This window comes from Plectropomus leopardus, chromosome 2 (assembly GCF_008729295.1).
Source record: "Plectropomus leopardus isolate mb chromosome 2, YSFRI_Pleo_2.0, whole genome shotgun sequence".
In the NCBI taxonomy this organism is placed as follows: domain Eukaryota; kingdom Metazoa; phylum Chordata; class Actinopteri; order Perciformes; family Serranidae; genus Plectropomus; species Plectropomus leopardus.
Genome location: NC_056464.1, coordinates 34,811,144 through 34,827,835, shown reverse-complemented (window position 1 = coordinate 34,827,835; position 16,692 = coordinate 34,811,144). Strand labels below are relative to the sequence as shown.

At 39.7% G+C, this 16,692-nt stretch overlaps 1 protein-coding gene across 5 annotated transcripts in view; it reads left to right on the top strand.

Annotated features, from left to right (window-relative positions):
* LOC121960036 (plasma membrane calcium-transporting ATPase 1-like) overlaps window positions 1-16,692 on the top strand; it is a 131,125-nt gene that overhangs the window by 60,824 nt on the left and 53,609 nt on the right. For all 5 annotated transcript variants that reach the window (XR_006106946.1, XM_042509646.1, XM_042509631.1 and 2 more), the window contains 4 exons: window positions 12,625-12,822; window positions 13,641-13,898; window positions 14,454-14,579; window positions 15,353-15,478. Coding sequence is in view for 4 of the 5 variants with exons in the window: in XM_042509646.1 (XP_042365580.1) it covers window positions 12,625-12,822; window positions 13,641-13,898; window positions 14,454-14,579; window positions 15,353-15,478 (708 nt within the window). In the remaining variant the exon portion in view is untranslated. The remainder of the gene's footprint in view (window positions 1-12,624; window positions 12,823-13,640; window positions 13,899-14,453; window positions 14,580-15,352; window positions 15,479-16,692) is intronic.

The following is a 16,692-nucleotide window of genomic DNA, read 5'->3' as shown; positions in this document are numbered from 1 at the left end:
TTTTAGGACGTCTGATCCACTTAGAAGAAGCACCGGTTACCTTGTGTTCATTTTATATCAAATCCTGCTGAGTCATCAGCAGCTTCTGCTCGCCCCTGCTCTGTTTTTTGCTGCATTAGAAAGAGGAGAGGGTCTATTTAGGGTCTTCTTAGATTATTCTTGGATTAATTAATTGGTTGTTTCAGCACAAACTGTAACCACACAGACTGAAAATATTGTGATCGGTCAGTTTGGGCTGCATTGAGTCTCTTCCTTCATATCTTTTCTTTGTTAATTAACAGAGAAAACAACATGCAGCAGGTTGAAGACAGTCTCTTTACTTAAGACAGTCCATATGTGGATTTTGTGATGTAACAGATTGCACTCAGCTCGGCCAATACTGGATCTGTGAGATCAATACCGACTGTAACATTTGGGATAATAATAACCAATATATGTATATATATATATATATATATAATTTTTTTACATGATAAAGATTCTTAAATGTTCTTTAAGCATAGTGAGCGAGATATGTACTGAGCATGGCTAATCATTGGTCAGAGTTAAATCAAAGCTATAAACCAGTTCACACACACACACACACACACACACACACACACACACACACACACACACACAAAACACAATAGTAATGTAAGTAGGTTCAGAGGTTTCTCGGCCTGCTGGCGTGTCAGATCTCCTCGAGCTCCGTGGTGTGAGAAGTCAGCAACCAATCTGAGATTCAGCTTGAGCTGCGTGAGTCTCATTCACTGTAACTAACACACACACACACACACACACACACACACACACACACACACACACAGCCTCAGGTCATCCATGTCTCTGCCAGTTGAAGTAGAAAGCTCCTCTAAGCGATCAGCAAGAGGGAGAAAGACACCAAGACATGCAATGCTTTTCAACCCCCCCTCCCGGCTTTGTCACATCTCTTTAAGTAAACTAAAATAAACTGTTATCTGTAGTCGATCTCACCCTCACGAATTCACTCTCCACACAAACCTGAAAATAGCTGAAAAATAAAAAATTAACTACACCCTCTTATCCTTGAGGATCTACGGTGGTGTTGTTGGGGCAATCCCAGCTGACACTGGGGTGAGAGGCGGCATACACCAGGCAATCACAACATGACGAACAACAAACTAAAATATATGTAAATTAGTTGTGTAAGTGTTTTTTGTTTTATTTGCCTGAGGATTTATGGAGCTCAGTGGTTGCATCATTCTGCAGCAGCGGATGCGAGTGTTTGTATTAGAGGTAGGTTTATTTCCTGTAGACTCTGCAGATGGAAGAACCGTCATCATTTCTCACGCGCCGCGTTCACATGCAAATTGAAGTCTTCTGTTAAATCTGATGTTCTTTTATCAACCAAGAAGTTTCTTTCTATTCAAAAAGAAAACAATCATACAGCGTTTTATTATTAACAAATGAATACTACACCCACAAAATGATCATTTGTTTATCTTTATTCATCGTGTGTTTTTCTCACTTTCCCAACAGTGAATGAAGAATTCAATAAAGGCAAACATTTTTCTTGATTATTAGTTATTGGGGGCTGCGTTTAACATTGGTTTATTATTTTTAAAAACATCAGTATAATCTAAGTCTTCTTTTGTCCATTTGTTACAACATAAAACACACCTGAGTACACATTCATGTTTAAATGTGTGAATGTGCCCAGGCACACTACCAAGCTGTGCACGGGACTGTACTGATGTGTGCAAAATCACATGATTTTTGTGAAAAATGCATTTGTGTGGGAAAAACTGAACGCATGACTTGATAATTAATGACTTGGATTATATGAAATGTTTAAGAGTCTGTAAACAAATGTTTAATATAGTTTTGCTGTTGGTCCCTGTTTAGTTTGGTTCATGAAGGATATTTGCCTTTTTGGATTCTCCGTTCACTGTGGAAGCATGTGAGAAAAAAAAACTTGTGACGTTGATTTTGTGAAGAAACGTGTTTGTTCTCGCATGCCTTCACAGTGAACGGGCAGTAACGTGCCTGGGTACATACACGGGTTTGAGCATGAACTCATGCTCATGCTGGGGAAAAGTGTTTTATATTGTAATGTTTTGGTAAAAATGCATGTGTTTGGGAAGTACTGACCATACGACTGGATAAATGAGACTTGGATTATACTGCAGGAGTTGTGTGAGAGTTTGTAAACGGAGGTTTTGACATAGTTATGCTGTTTTTAAACTTGGCCACTTTTAAATTCAATTATTGAGGAATGTTTGCCTTTTTTGGATTGTTAGTTCTCTGCAGAAGCACGCCAGAAAAACAGTTGTCCTCATAAAATCAGTGTAACATACGAAGAATTACTGATATATAAATGGTGGTTTTATATCCCAAATATGGCCGGCAGCAGCAGGTGGAGTCGGGCTGAATCATGTCAGTTTCCTCTCAAGGGCAGATGATGCTGACTTAACATTTCAGGAGATTCCAGTCAGTCAGTGTGTATATTTTAGAAAACAGCTGTATTAATGCAGTGAAGGCAATGTTTACAGTTTGAGCTCAACAAAACATGTGTCCATATAGTGTCTGTTGACTGAATATATTGTCTGGGTACATTTATGCCATTACTGCACAGTCGATACTGCGAGAAGCAGTCTGACTGCAGATGAGGCAACAAACACCGAGAGCTGGCAGTAATAATCCTGCTGCCGGCACAGAATTCATTTTGATAATCCACAGGAAATGGGGTTTGGTTATTTCCTTTAAACTGTCCCGAGATCTTTGATGGACTTCAGGACTCATCCCGAGGACAACTGCTGGACTCCAAATAAGCTTACCTTATAAATTTATAATCGGAAACATGCGTGTCTCCATCTATGTCCTTCCAGCTGTTGGTGTGTATTAGCCCCAGTTTTTCCCTCCCTTTTATTGACATTATATTTGAGTCACAGAGTTAAAATTGATGCTAAACTTCAACCATGACGACGTTTATCGCTATTCTGAAGGCATCTCCAAAATCTCTTCTCACCATCTGAATGAAAAAGATTTTTAACCAGTTTCCCAAGATGCACCTCTTTTTCTTAATCCAAACAAAAATGGTTTCTGAAAATTATCCATCTACCTACTCAATTGGTACAGCAGTTACTATAAATTATGTCTATGATTTTAGCCCCATATATTGATCATTCTGTCCAATTTTTCATGTTTTCAGACAAAATAATGTATATTCGGCTTATGTTTTACAGAAATTTACTAGTACAAATGCCTTTTCTAGTTACTCGGAGAGAGTCAGAACAGTCAGAACTTGGGAAACTTTTATGGTGCTGAGAACAGAATAACAGAATATTTTCGTATCCAGATGGTTAAAAGAGTCTTTGAGGATTCTGGAAATATCTTCCGTACAGCTCTGAGTTTTATTAAATGACCATCTGGAATGTTCAAAGTTGTCTGGGAATAGCTCTGGAGCACAAAGATATCTCTGTTTGTGTGTGTGTGTGTGTGTGTGTGTGTGTGTGTGTACATACATACATGTGCGTGACCTGTGTGCCACCACATACCATTGCATGCTATCGCCCCGCATATCTTCATGCATTTTTAAGCAGAGTGAAAGGGCTTTTGATTCCACAAAGAACAAAGGAAACATCAGAGGAAATGATGTAATATTAACATAAAGAACAGAGCATTTTTAAAAAAGAAATAGATCCAATAATAATTCTTTTGTGGGTTTGGTGTTTGCTGGAGAGCAGATTAATGAAATTGTGTTCATAAAGAGAGTGGTCAAAACTTTAATTTCACTCTAAGTGACTCAAATTTGGGGATAATTGCTGCAGATTAAATTTAATTTGATAAGTCTAGCTGTGTATCAAGTTTCAAATTGAGTTAATAATTAATTTCAGATTTCTGCACTCGCCAGTTATTTCTGTTCTTATGAGGTTGATCCATAAAAACTCCTTATGAGTGCAATTTTTTTGGCTCAAACTGAAGCATTTTTATCTGAGACAAATGTGTCTTTGTCCTAAAGGGATATTCAGGATTTTTTGGGGATGTATGAGGTACTTATCCATAGAAAAGTATCGATAAAGACTTCATAAAGGATCATAGAGGAGTCTCGATAATGGTATCGTAATGAATAAAAGTTAACTATCCCCATCCCTACTCACAGCTGAAGTGTCAATCTGGTATCACTTGTTTCTGTACGTGTCCCTGACCGTTGGTCCACCTGTGGGACAGCAGTGAAATTATGAAGTGCTGCAGGAAGATGACAGAAAAGATGGAGGCTAAGACAGAGCTGGTGGACGATTCGCTGAGATGATAGAGCAAACGGGAAGCAGTCCTGACAACATGGAGGAGAGAGAAGGAGAAAATTGTCCTCTGTCTTTGTAGTGGACATCAAACGTTTTAAACAATTGGAGTGGACATTAATCCCTGCTGCTGTAGTCTCATCTGTCAGAGGCAGAATGAATGGAAGTGAAAACTGCGTGTGGTAAAAGATGAAGCTGCATGTTGGCTGATAAAGCTGGGAATTGGAAGAGACCTCGATGTGGACCAATGAAGTCCATTTCTGCTGGAAGCAGAGATTCATAAACATCTGTGACAGGCGAGTGTGCGGCCGACTGCTCTGCCGTTGCTGGGACGTTATTTCAGAGCTTTAATCTGCATCTCCACGGGGACGTTCACCGAAAAACAGCAAGGCGACAGCAGATGAAACCCGCCGCCACAATCACAATATTAAACCAAAAAAAACAGACGTATCGTTCGAACGGCGGGTAAAGGTGCTCTGTGGTCCTGTTTTTCTTTATTTTAGTGCGACAGGCGCTTTCAGCATCAATCACTTGCTTCAAAATGATCAAACCAAACTTTGAACAAAACCACAGCGTGATGAAAGATTGCTGATGATGACTTTGACAACCAGTGTATTTTTAAAATATCTGCCTGCCTCTAAACCACAGAGATACTTAGACGTGTTTTGAAGAGCAGTGTCGCTCAAATAGACCGATGCTTTTACACAGAAGCATCTTCAGCACACTGCTCTGTAGTAGAGCATGGTGTTAATACTGTAGCATTTTATTTTGAAAAGCTTTTTATTGAAGCTTATTATGTCATCTCACTGGAGATCACCTCACCTCATGAAATTTACCTCATCTCGCCTCCTGCATCTCATCTCCTTTAATCTCACCTCATTTCATAACAACACGCCTCATCTCACATCGTGTTACCTCACCTCCTCATACATTAAATCACTTAAAGCTATTTCACCTCGTCACCTCGTCTCCTCCGGTCGCATTACAACTTGAATCAACTCATGGCACTTTTTCTCATCTCACTTCGCATTTTTATTTTATGCGTCTGTGCCGGCAATAGCCTCATTCTTGTAAATGCAATATCTGAAGAAGACCTTAAGATATTTAAGGGAATTTCCTCAAATTTGGCACAAACATTCAGTTGGACTCAGTGATGAACTGATAAGGTTTAAGTGCTCAAAGGTCAAGATCACAGCTACTTTGCATTTGTCCCATTCTTGTGAAAGTGACATCTCAAAAACACCTTGAGGGAGTTTCTTCAAATTTGACACAAACATTTACTTGGACTCAACATTTAGCTGATTAGAATTTGGTGTTTAAAGGTCATTGTGACCTTGGATGTGTCTAATTTTCATGAATGCAATATCTGAAGATGGTCTTGAGGGAGTTTCCTCAAATTTGGCACAAACATGCAGTAGGACTCAACAGTGAAAGGTCAAGGTCACTGTGACCTCACATGTATTTAATTCCCAGGAAGTCAGTATCTTAGAGTGAATTTTCCTAAATTTGGCACAAATGTCCGCTTGGACTCAATGAGGCTCTCACTAGATTTTAGTGGTTTAAGGTCAAGGTCACTGTGACTTTGCATCTGTTTTGTTCCCAAGATCACAATATTTTAAGAGCACCTTAAGGGAATTTCCTCAATTCTGGCACAAACATCCACTAGGACTTGACAATGAACTGATTTGATGTTGGTGGTTGAAGGTCAAGGTCGCTGTGATCTTTTTTATTAGTTTCATTCCTGTGAACACGATATCTTTATAAAACATTGAGAATGAAGAATGAACTGATTCAATTTAGGTAGTCAAAGATCATTGTGACCTCACAAAACACATTTTTGGCCATAACTCAAGAATTCGTATTATGACAAAAATTCATACAAATAAATGATGAAGTGATGATGATATAATACTGTATATAAGAAAGGTAAAAGGTCAAGCTCACTGTGACATCATAATGTTATGCATAAAACACTTTTGTGTCAGAAAACATAGAAATCTCAGAGACGTAGGGGGGACATTTGGTCAGGTACTGAATAGGGGACACTAACTGTGGGTGTCCATCTTGAAACTGTGCTGATTGATCTTCTGAGCTGCCGGGAGGAAGATGTGTGTGATCCATGGTTTCACAGTAATAGATGTAATCACTTTGTCACGTGGATTATTGTAATTTTATTGTTGATCTTTTCTGTACACGTGGCTTCTGTTGCATGTCTGTGTCCTGATCCCTCCTCAGTTGCTCTTCTTTAAGCTTCTGACCTTTTTTAAAATGTTTTTTAGTTTTTGGGGTGTAGTTTTTCCTTATCTGCTGTGAGGGTCCAAGGACAGAATGATTCGTATGTTGTAAAGCCCTCTGAGGCAAATTGTGATTTATGATTTTGGATTTTTATAGATTAATTTTAACTGAATTGAAGTTCATCTTGACTGTTTCATGGAGGCACAAAACTGTGAGTTGGTAATTCTAGTTTCATTTTTTCTCATTATCTTCTCTCATTTTATCCCAGTTTATCTGATCTGGTCTCACATCATCCCATTTTAACTCATCACACCCAATTAACAGTTTTTTTTTGGTTGCTTAGACCCGCTTCCTTGAACAATTGATAATTTTCTCATATCTTCACACTCACACTTTTAAAAACTCGCAGCCAACTGTACAAACATTTTACTTCTGGGTCCAGTTCAAACACACACAAGCCATAAAAAACACAGTTGAGACCGTTACACACCGACTGGATCAATTCTAAGCATTGCTACCAAAATATTAAAACTAATGTTCAGAGAAATAATTTGGCACTTTGTAAAATCACAGCAATGACCGACCAGATCACCCAGATAAAAGTGGGTCGTGATAACTCTATATGTTGAACGAATACTGACATTGAAATCGAATACTCAAGAACTCATGCCCGTCCCTACTTTAGTCATCATGAATGTGGTAAAAATACACTGAGATTAGAGACTCAGTTTAAAAGCACCACATTACACGTATCACAGTAACAAGGCAAATGACCTGTTTCACCATCTGAAAGAACTGACAACGGATGCAACAGCGTAACAGCTTAGATTTGGTTTCACTGGCTCTCCAGCTTCTCTCAAAGTCCTCTCATGTATGAGCACATTATGAAGTTGGGTGGCAAGAAGTTAATCTGAGATTACTTGTCTTTGTTCTTGTTGTCGTCCTCCTCTTCCTCTCTGTCTTGCAAATCTGGCATTGTTGGGATCCATCGTTTCAAAGCACGTGAACATGCCTGGAGGCTCCATATATCGACCTGTGCAGTTCAGATCTGTGTACTAACAATCTGAGGCTCGGTGTTTGCACCTGGAGAAAAGAGAGTGTTTGATTTTAGACTGTGATGACTTGATTATATCGAGGGCATGTGTTTGCTGAATGAACACACACTGCACTGAATTCATTATTATGCTACTTTTGTGCGAGGTTTTGCAGAAAGTGTTGGTAATTTTGGGAAATGGGTCGTCTTGTGGTAGATGGTGTCATGATGGATGTTTAATAAACCCAGTTACAGTCTGATAGCGATTGATAATCCGTAAATTAACATAAGTGACGAGGAAACTAGTACATGCGTGCGCTGTGGTTGTGTAGTACTCCTAGAAGTACACAGAACCTCAAATATCTGATACCTGCTTACTGCATCCATAGAAAGAGAGACGGATCATGAGGAAGAGGAGGAGGAGGGGAACTCTTCACTCAGCCGGTCTGGAGCGAATCTTCAAAGGCAGAATGAGAGGCCATTACTAAAACACATGAAGGCAGAAACATGTTCATGCTGACTTCCAGAGTCCCGCTTCATGTGAAATCCTGGCAGAGCGGTCTGTTGACATTCAGATCACGTTCCACTGCACATCTCCCGATTTCCACCCAGAATCCACAGCAGCCATGTTGCTGCCCACACAGCCGTGCAGAGGAAGTCACATATTTTCAGGTTTTACTTGAAGAACACAGATTTATTTAAAAAAAAAAAAAAAAAAATCTGAGGAGGATTCACCTCAGTTCAGCTCGTTCTCACGCAGACTCGTCCCTCTGCACCCAGAAGTTGCTGCAAATAAACACTGTTTACTGAATTTAACGTTAACGAGGTCCTGTGGCGACGAGCTGAGCTCAGAAAATCCTCTTTTAATAAAGAGTGAGGTTAAATACGAGCTGCTGATTATTCATTAATTGACAATAAAGAAAATGCAAATGGAGTTTTGGGGATTTGATTTTCACTCAGTTTTTCATTAAAAACTGAGAAGCTCTGAAGAGGATCCCTGCTGCTCTGCTCCCTTTGTCAGCATCCGGGTCGACTGAGAGACCTCTTTGTTTGTATTGTCTTTATATGGAGAATGAATAAGCAGTTAGATATGAGTCACTGCTGGAAAATGACAGTCACAGGTCTGGAATCAATAACTCACAGATATTGTTTGGTCTTCAGAGAGCAGAGGACCGTGATAGATCTTTCTGCAGAGCGACAGGAAGAGAAGCATCAGGCAGATTTTTTCATTAACTGGACAAACCAATTAACTGAAGAAATTCTGTCACCGATATTTAAAACTTGTTTTTGGTGCTTTTGTCTCCTCTCTCTGGCTGTTAGACTGATCACATTAATGCTGTCAGTGCACGTCTATTACGATGCCTGTGGTTGAGCTCGCAGCATCTCTCTCGCTCTTTTTTATAATTTTATGCCTCTGCGCCGGCAAGGGCCTCATTTTGTAAACATAATATCTGAAGAAGACCTTAAGATATTTAAGGGAATTTCCTCAAATTTGGCACAAACATCCACTTGGACTCATCGATGAACTGATAAGATTTAAGTGCTCAAAGGTCGAGGTCACAGTGACTTTGCTTTTGTCTCATTCTTGGCATTTTTAACTTTAATCCTTCCTCTGAAGTCAGAATTTACATTTTTTTATCTGGAGCGTCCACTACAGAAACATTTCTTGAATGATTTTATAAGATTTTATACCATAGCGTCCTCCATATTACAATCTGTTGCTCCATAGCTATGGTCTCTACCTTTTCTTGATTTTTTTTCTTTATTTCAAACCTTCGACAAAGCACCAACAGAAAAGAGAATTACGCATGTGCAAATGAAGCATTGAGAACAGAAAAAAAACAACAAAAACAAAATAAATTTGAATGTAAAATAATAGATGTATCCTTTTAGGCTGGCTCGATGGCGAAAAACACATCGCTTCTGGTGCCCGTCCGCAGAAAAGTCGCCACAGACACCCAACACCAAACCTCCACCATACTGAGAAACACAGAGCTTTGCCTGTCGCTGATAGACGATGATGAGAGTTGTATGAACTCGTTTGCCAGGTTGCTTGAATGTAACAAACTTGTGTGAATTTCAATTTAATCTGACTTAAAGCTCAACGTTAGATTGGTATATGGACGTGCACAGAGCCTGCCGTCCCTCGTAACTACTGTACTCTGTATTCCTTTTGTCCCTGTTCATGCAAGTTTTCAGAGAGCTTACAAACACAGACAAAATGAAGCAGTACCACCCAGGGTTCCCATGAATCCTTAAAAAGTCTTAAAATGCATTGACTCCATCAGTCGTTAAGTAAGGCCTTAACTGGCATTAAAATGCCTTAAATCGATCTTTCAAATGTCTTAAAAATCCTAAGATGTTGAAGATGGGGTTTTTATAAAAACAGTTTTCTGACATTGCATTGCAAAGGCTCAAAATAATGGGTAGCTTAAAAATAATATTAACCAAATTCCTCGTGCATTAGCATCATCAGAGAGTCATTTCTTCATGTTACAATAAATATTTGAAAAATAAACTATAATTCACCCTAACCTTAATCAGTTCGGACCCAATGAATTATATATGGGCACTCCGAAAATGCACCATTGATGCCAATTTTTGTGGTGGCCGATCGGTACAATTACGACTCCCGGGTCCGTTGTTGATCGTCATTGGGCCTAAGAAGAGTTTTTCCCAGGGACTTACAGTGAGAAAGCGATGTCTGGAAATCAGTGCGTACATTTTTTTTGGGGTGTCACAACCTCTGAAAAATTACTGATTTCTCTGTGAGGAGTTGATCCATTCATCCTGAAAACATTTGGAAAGTCTAGAAAAGTGGCAGGATTAAATCATTTTAACCCAATTAAAGTTAGCAGAGTGCTAAACTGGAAGTATCCGGCTTGACTTGCAGAATTCTCCAGTGCGCTTGCTCTGTGGGCCCACTGACGGAAAGCAGCACTGATCATCCGGTGAAACTTATACTGTGGAAATAGAGCTTTTTTTGGCCTCGTTTGCAACTGAGTAACTTTCACTGGCATGAATGGGGCCCCACCTCAAATGCTGTATCCAGGTCTCTTAATATGTCCAAGGTAATACAGTGAAAAGAATTGTCTGTCCACATGACCCGATGTCTTTAATGACCTCATGGACCACCACCGTCAACAATGCTGCCTCAGTTTAAAGGTAAATTGACTCTCCCCTATAGTGGCTGAGTCTATGCCAATACCAAGGAGTCATTGTAATGTGTGGGCAGTTTTGGTTGCAAAATATGCATTTTATTTTTTAAAAAACCTTCTTATTCCAAATTTATTGTTGTTTGTCTATTTTATGTAATCAAATTGTTTATTTTGTAAATATTGATTTCCAAACGTGTGTTGAATGGTACTTAGTGTCTTCCTGTCCAGCTGATCCAGAGCTGGTCGGTCTGTCCGGTGGTGTTGTGTTGATGTGGAGTATTTTGGCTCCGGTGGAGCAGCAGATTGTGTGTACAGCAGGAGGGGACGGTGGTTCGGGTCACTTCAGGATGCCGTGGACGCTTCACTGCCACAGACAACACACACCAGAGGTTCCCAGCATGGGGGTCTCGACCCACACAAGAGGCCGCTAGATAAATCTGAAGGGTCGAAAGAGGACTGACAGGAAAAAGGACCCAGAGAAAACTTGCTTCTAGTTATATTTATTTTCCCAGATTTTTCTCTACCTTGTCTTGTGAATTACTGTATTATTGTAGCTTGTTTAGCCTCTAAAATATATATTAAATTATTATTATATATTAAAACTAAAAACTCTCTTTTAACCCTTTGAAACCTGGATCAACATCACTTTCCTTGTGCAGTATTCAGGTCTTTAAGCCTGAGCAAATTAGTTTGAGTTCTTTTGAAAACATGGGAAAAAGGCAATGAGCAACTTGGTAAGAACTGTCCTGCTAATTGCAAGAAATTAGTAATTTGTTAGATTATTTTTTAAAAAGCAAGGGAAAAATGAACTGAAAACCATTTTCATAATTATCAGAATTATATATTTAAAATTGTTTTACAAAAAAATGTTTCTGGTGATTTTTTCTGAAGTTGCTCATTGCCTTCTTCCCATGTTTTTGAAAGAAATAATTTCAATTAAGGGTTAACTTTGGTTGAATTGATCACAATCAAATGACACTGGTGTCAATGAGTCGTTTTAAAAAGGAACTGCTGCTGGGTGCAACATACGGGGATCAGAGAAACCTGGAAAACTCCCCAGATCATGGGAGTTATTTTTTCCATCTGTGTGGCTGCACCTGAACGCACCATTCGTCTGACCTTTTGTTCAATTTCTATTAACTGAATCTCCAGACAGGAAGGAGGAAATAATGAATATGAAAATACATCATTTCTGTGGGTGGAACAAATCTGTGCTGGTGATTCGCCCAAATAAATACTGTATATGGAAATACTGCAGTCTTTCATGGCAACAAAAGTAGGTCATGTTGCAAAACTCCTGTTTATAGAAATCTGTAAAATCTTTCATAACTATAGTGCATCTTCAGGCCTCGCTGCGTGTAGGTGCGCAGCAAAGATTGCAGCAAAGGATCACACTCCCAGTAAAGGTTTTGAGAGGTTTTTGGAAACAGTGTTGAGCAACACATTCAATGGTAGTGATTACTGTTCAGCAGTATTCCTAAAAAGAAACACACACAACGCTAAATGGATCCAGTGGTTGTATGATTTATCCACACACCAGAAGGTTGGAACCTGCCATTTGTCGTTGAATTAAAATTCAGTTTTGAATGTATTTATTTATGTTTTTTGAGTTGTTATGGCATGATCTTTACAGTGTACATATACTGTACATATTGTGCTTTCCTCTTGGCTTTTACCCACACATCTGAAACCCATTTATTCCTTTTTTTGTCTTGTTTTTGAATTTTACTTCAACACCCTAAAGAAAGCTTCCAGCCAAATCAGGGTGGTGACGGCCGTGCAGAATTATTTACTTTACTCAGAGGGCCTCAGATTTTTCCCTCTCCAGTCCAAAAGCATTAATGTGAATGTGTTCTTATAAAGTAAAGATGAACAACACTTGTTTCTTTTTTTCTGTGTAGATGTGATTATTAATTTGTGGTGTTTGTGTCTGCAGGTCTGTCTGGTAACCCCGTTGATTTGGAGAAACGTCACACGGCGTTCGGCAAGAACTTCATCCCCCCTAAGAAGGCCAAGACGTTCCTGCAGCTGGTGTGGGAGGCTCTGCAGGACGTGACGCTTATCATTCTGGAAATCGCTGCCATCATCTCGCTTGGCCTGTCCTTCTACCATCCACCAGGGGGCGACAGTGAAGGTCGGTACTAGCGGTCTGCATGTGCTTGAAAATTAAGCCTGTACCCATGAACTGCTCGTGACGTAGAGGCCCGACCCGACAATAATGAAGCCCGCGCCCGAGTCTAAACCCGAATATCAGAAATAATGCTGAAAGACACACACACACACACACACACACAGCAGCTAAATGGTCTTATTTTATTTTCTCCCGGTCTCCTTGCTATCATATTTTTAAATCGTATTGCAACGGCGGCAATCAAGTTGAAGTGCTCCCACAGACTAGCCTTCCCACTTTGGTTTGGGATTTTAATCTGCTCCCTTTTCACTATCTTGTGCCTCAGTTTTTTCATGGCTGACACTGCAACAAGTCATATGCAGGGGGAGGTGGGTGTGTTTTGTGTGTGTGTGTCACTGTGCGCGGCCTGATTGACAGCTAATAGTGATAAGGGCGGGGTGTGTGTGTGAGTCACATGACTTGGTCAGTTCTTCAGCAAGGAGCGTAGACTTTAGAGCAGCCAAAAAAAAAGAGCACAGATCCCGGCCCGAGGTTGGGCGTTGGGTTCCACGGCGGTCGGGTCGGATTGCAGATCTCTGCTCGGTACAGTTTGAGTCTGAACTCAAAGTCAGGGCCGTAGATAACACCGAGGTGATGTCCTCGATATTTTATTAAATTACATAGTGTAAATTTGGAGGTTTTAGTAACCGGGGTGGAGTTTACAAGGAAAACACGATGCATATTTAGTTAAAGTTGTTCCTTGTGATTTTAGACACTACATATTTAAATTTAATCAATGTTAGGCTAAAAATGATAAATGTCTATGTGTCCTCCTCTCGCAGCATGTGGGGAGGGCGGAGGCGGCGTGGAGGACGAGGGCGAGGCCCAGGCTGGCTGGATCGAGGGCGCCGCCATCCTGTTCTCGGTCATCATTGTGGTCCTGGTGACGGCCTTCAACGACTGGTCCAAGGAGAAGCAGTTCCGCGGGCTTCAGAGTCGCATCGAGCAGGAACAAAAGTTCACCGTCATCCGCAAAGGCCAGGTCATCCAGATCCCCGTGGCTGAGATCGTGGTGGGAGACATCGCTCAGATCAAATACGGTACAAGACAGCAGACACCAGACTTAGATATTAAACTTTGCTCCATGAACAGGGGAACTGGGTGATGCCGAAACAAAAACATTATTCCTGAAATTGTTTAAAATCACAAGATTAAGATTTCATTTTACTGAACTAATGCCCCGAAAACCAACTAACACCAAAAGTACACTGAAGTATACGGACAAGACTGTGCACAGTGTATGGCTGATGGGAAATACAGAGTTAGTGATGCATCATAATAACATGTTTCAGGAGGATGGAAGAAAATTTGAATTAAAGTGAAAGAAGATGCTGCCAACTCCATCTTTGTTAAACTTGATTTGAGGCATCACTGACTGAACACGAGCATGCGGCAGGTTTTTTTTATACTTTCCTGACTGTACGGTAAGGTTTGTGTTTAGCATTAATAGAAGAGCTAAACAGTGTGTACCCAAAAGTTTGGTTGAAGTGTTAAATGTTTTGTAGCTGTCAGTATAAGAGAACAACAAAAACCTGTTTACCTTGAAGCTGTTTCGAAAAATAAATGAATGCCCTCTCTGACCTGTTTGTCTGCAGGAGACCTGCTGCCTGCTGACGGCATCCTGATCCAAGGAAACGACCTGAAGATCGATGAGAGCTCTCTGACCGGAGAGTCCGATCAAGTCCGGAAATCTCTTGAGAAGGACCCCATGCTGCTGTCCGGTGAGTGCCCGCTCACAGTCTCCTCACACAAATCAGCACGGATTCTTGTTTGAAGTGATTCTGTTCATATATTTGTGACCTTTAAAAAAACACAGTCACCGTTTCTGTTTGATTGTTGTCTGGAAGGAAAATCCAGGATGTGGAAACAAGACGATATTTATCAGTGTACATTATGTACATAGTAGACTGCAACAGCTGTCAGGAAAAGTGTTATTTGTAAAGCATTTTTCATACAGATTAGTACATGTCAGAGTTCTCTACAGGTAAATAACAAGATAATAATAACACAATGCAGTTTTTACCCTAGGATTATAAGATTCTCTCTGACATTTTTGTCATTATTTACATTATGTGATTTTTTTAAAAAAAAATTTTTTTTACAGTGATATGCATTTTTTAACTTTTTTAGAAAACAGAAAAGTTCATATGTTTTTTGTTTTTTGGAATGCAAAACTTGCTCAAAAACTTCTAAAAATGCAGACAGAACTGTATTATTCTAAAGTGACGTAATATAAAAAGTAATGCAATTGGAAGCTAATGCATTTGGGGGAAGAAAAAAAAATCTAATCACTTAAAGGTTTCAACATTTATAGTATGTTTATTTTAATTACAGTATTGCTAATTGTCTCAAGTGCACAAAAAAGAGCAAGGACAAGCATCAGATGATCTAATTTTGGTGTTCGTTTCTCCAGGCTTATATGTTTTGATGATCCCCGATAAAGACGTGAAAAAAGTTTCAGTTGTGACTCCTATTTTTTTCGATCTATCCTCAGGGACCCATGTAATGGAGGGATCAGGCAGGATGGTGGTGTCAGCCGTCGGCCTTAACTCTCAAACCGGTATCATCTTTACTCTGCTGGGCGCTGGCGAGAACGACGAAGAGAAGAAGGTCAAGAAAAGTAAGACATGAGACAAAGCTTGTTGCACACGTCTCAAAAAATCACAGCTCATGTTGAAGTGTTGAAGGTCATACGAGGTCACAAAGTGTGTGAAGTGTTGGGAGGAAAGAAAGACAACTATCATCGTGTCAGCTTCTGAATATTTCTACTCTACTGTTTGAACAGTGCAGATTGGAAATATTTGCACGTTTTTATCAGCTGGTGTTGATTTGAAGTTTCTCCTGTCGCTCTAGCCGACTCTGTCAGCAGGTAGAGTTCATCCAGTCTGAGCTGATAACAGCAGAGCTGTTTGAAGGGTCCAACTATAATATTTTAACTCTAGTGAGCGTTGATCTGATCACAAAAGCATCATCAGTGAATAAATGAGACCACGGAAGAGTTCACCTCATGTCTGCAGAGCAACTAAACACAGCTGGCATGAGATTCAAGTATCTGACCAAAAGTGATGTGAACTGCAAATTTACATCGAACTCGCTGTTTAAATCTGAGTTATTTTGTTTTTTCACTTTATAAAAATGAGAGGCTGCTCCTTTTTTCTTCTGTCTTGAACCTTTAAAACCCAACATCCAGCGTACGACTGTGGGATTTTTATTTGCATGAACCTGTTTAAATCTGTATAAAAGACAAATCTTCATAGGAATTCATTATTTTTGCAGCAGAAATTAAATCTTCTGTCTTTCTTCATCATATAATTACGCTATAATACTTTACCTTATGTGCGTGCAAACGTGGTTCAGGAGATTGTTGTTTGCATAATTCTGGATATATCGCCATTCGAAAAATACATAAAAGGTAGAACATTTATTCATTTTAGAGCCAGAAGGTAAGTCTTCTCTGTCACCATGTGGCACATGCATGGGGTTACGTTACGTTAGGTAACGTTACGTTAGGTTACGTTACGTCACGTCACGTCACGTCACGTTACGTTACGGTTGGGCCACAGAAATGAATGATGAAACCCTATATGGTGACCTAAATAATGACCTACATAACTTTACATCAAAAAGTGGTAGATTATTTCCATCGTAGAGTTCAAAGGGTTAAATCAAAGACTTATTGATTTTTAATTATTAATTATTTTAATGGTTTTCTACCATTGTTATCATTGGTAATCGAATGATTACAAGATGGTAAATTTTACAGGCGTAGCAACAGTAATAATTCCAGATTCTTGTTGTACACTTGCAAGTGAATGAATCGTTGTGAACATTTCA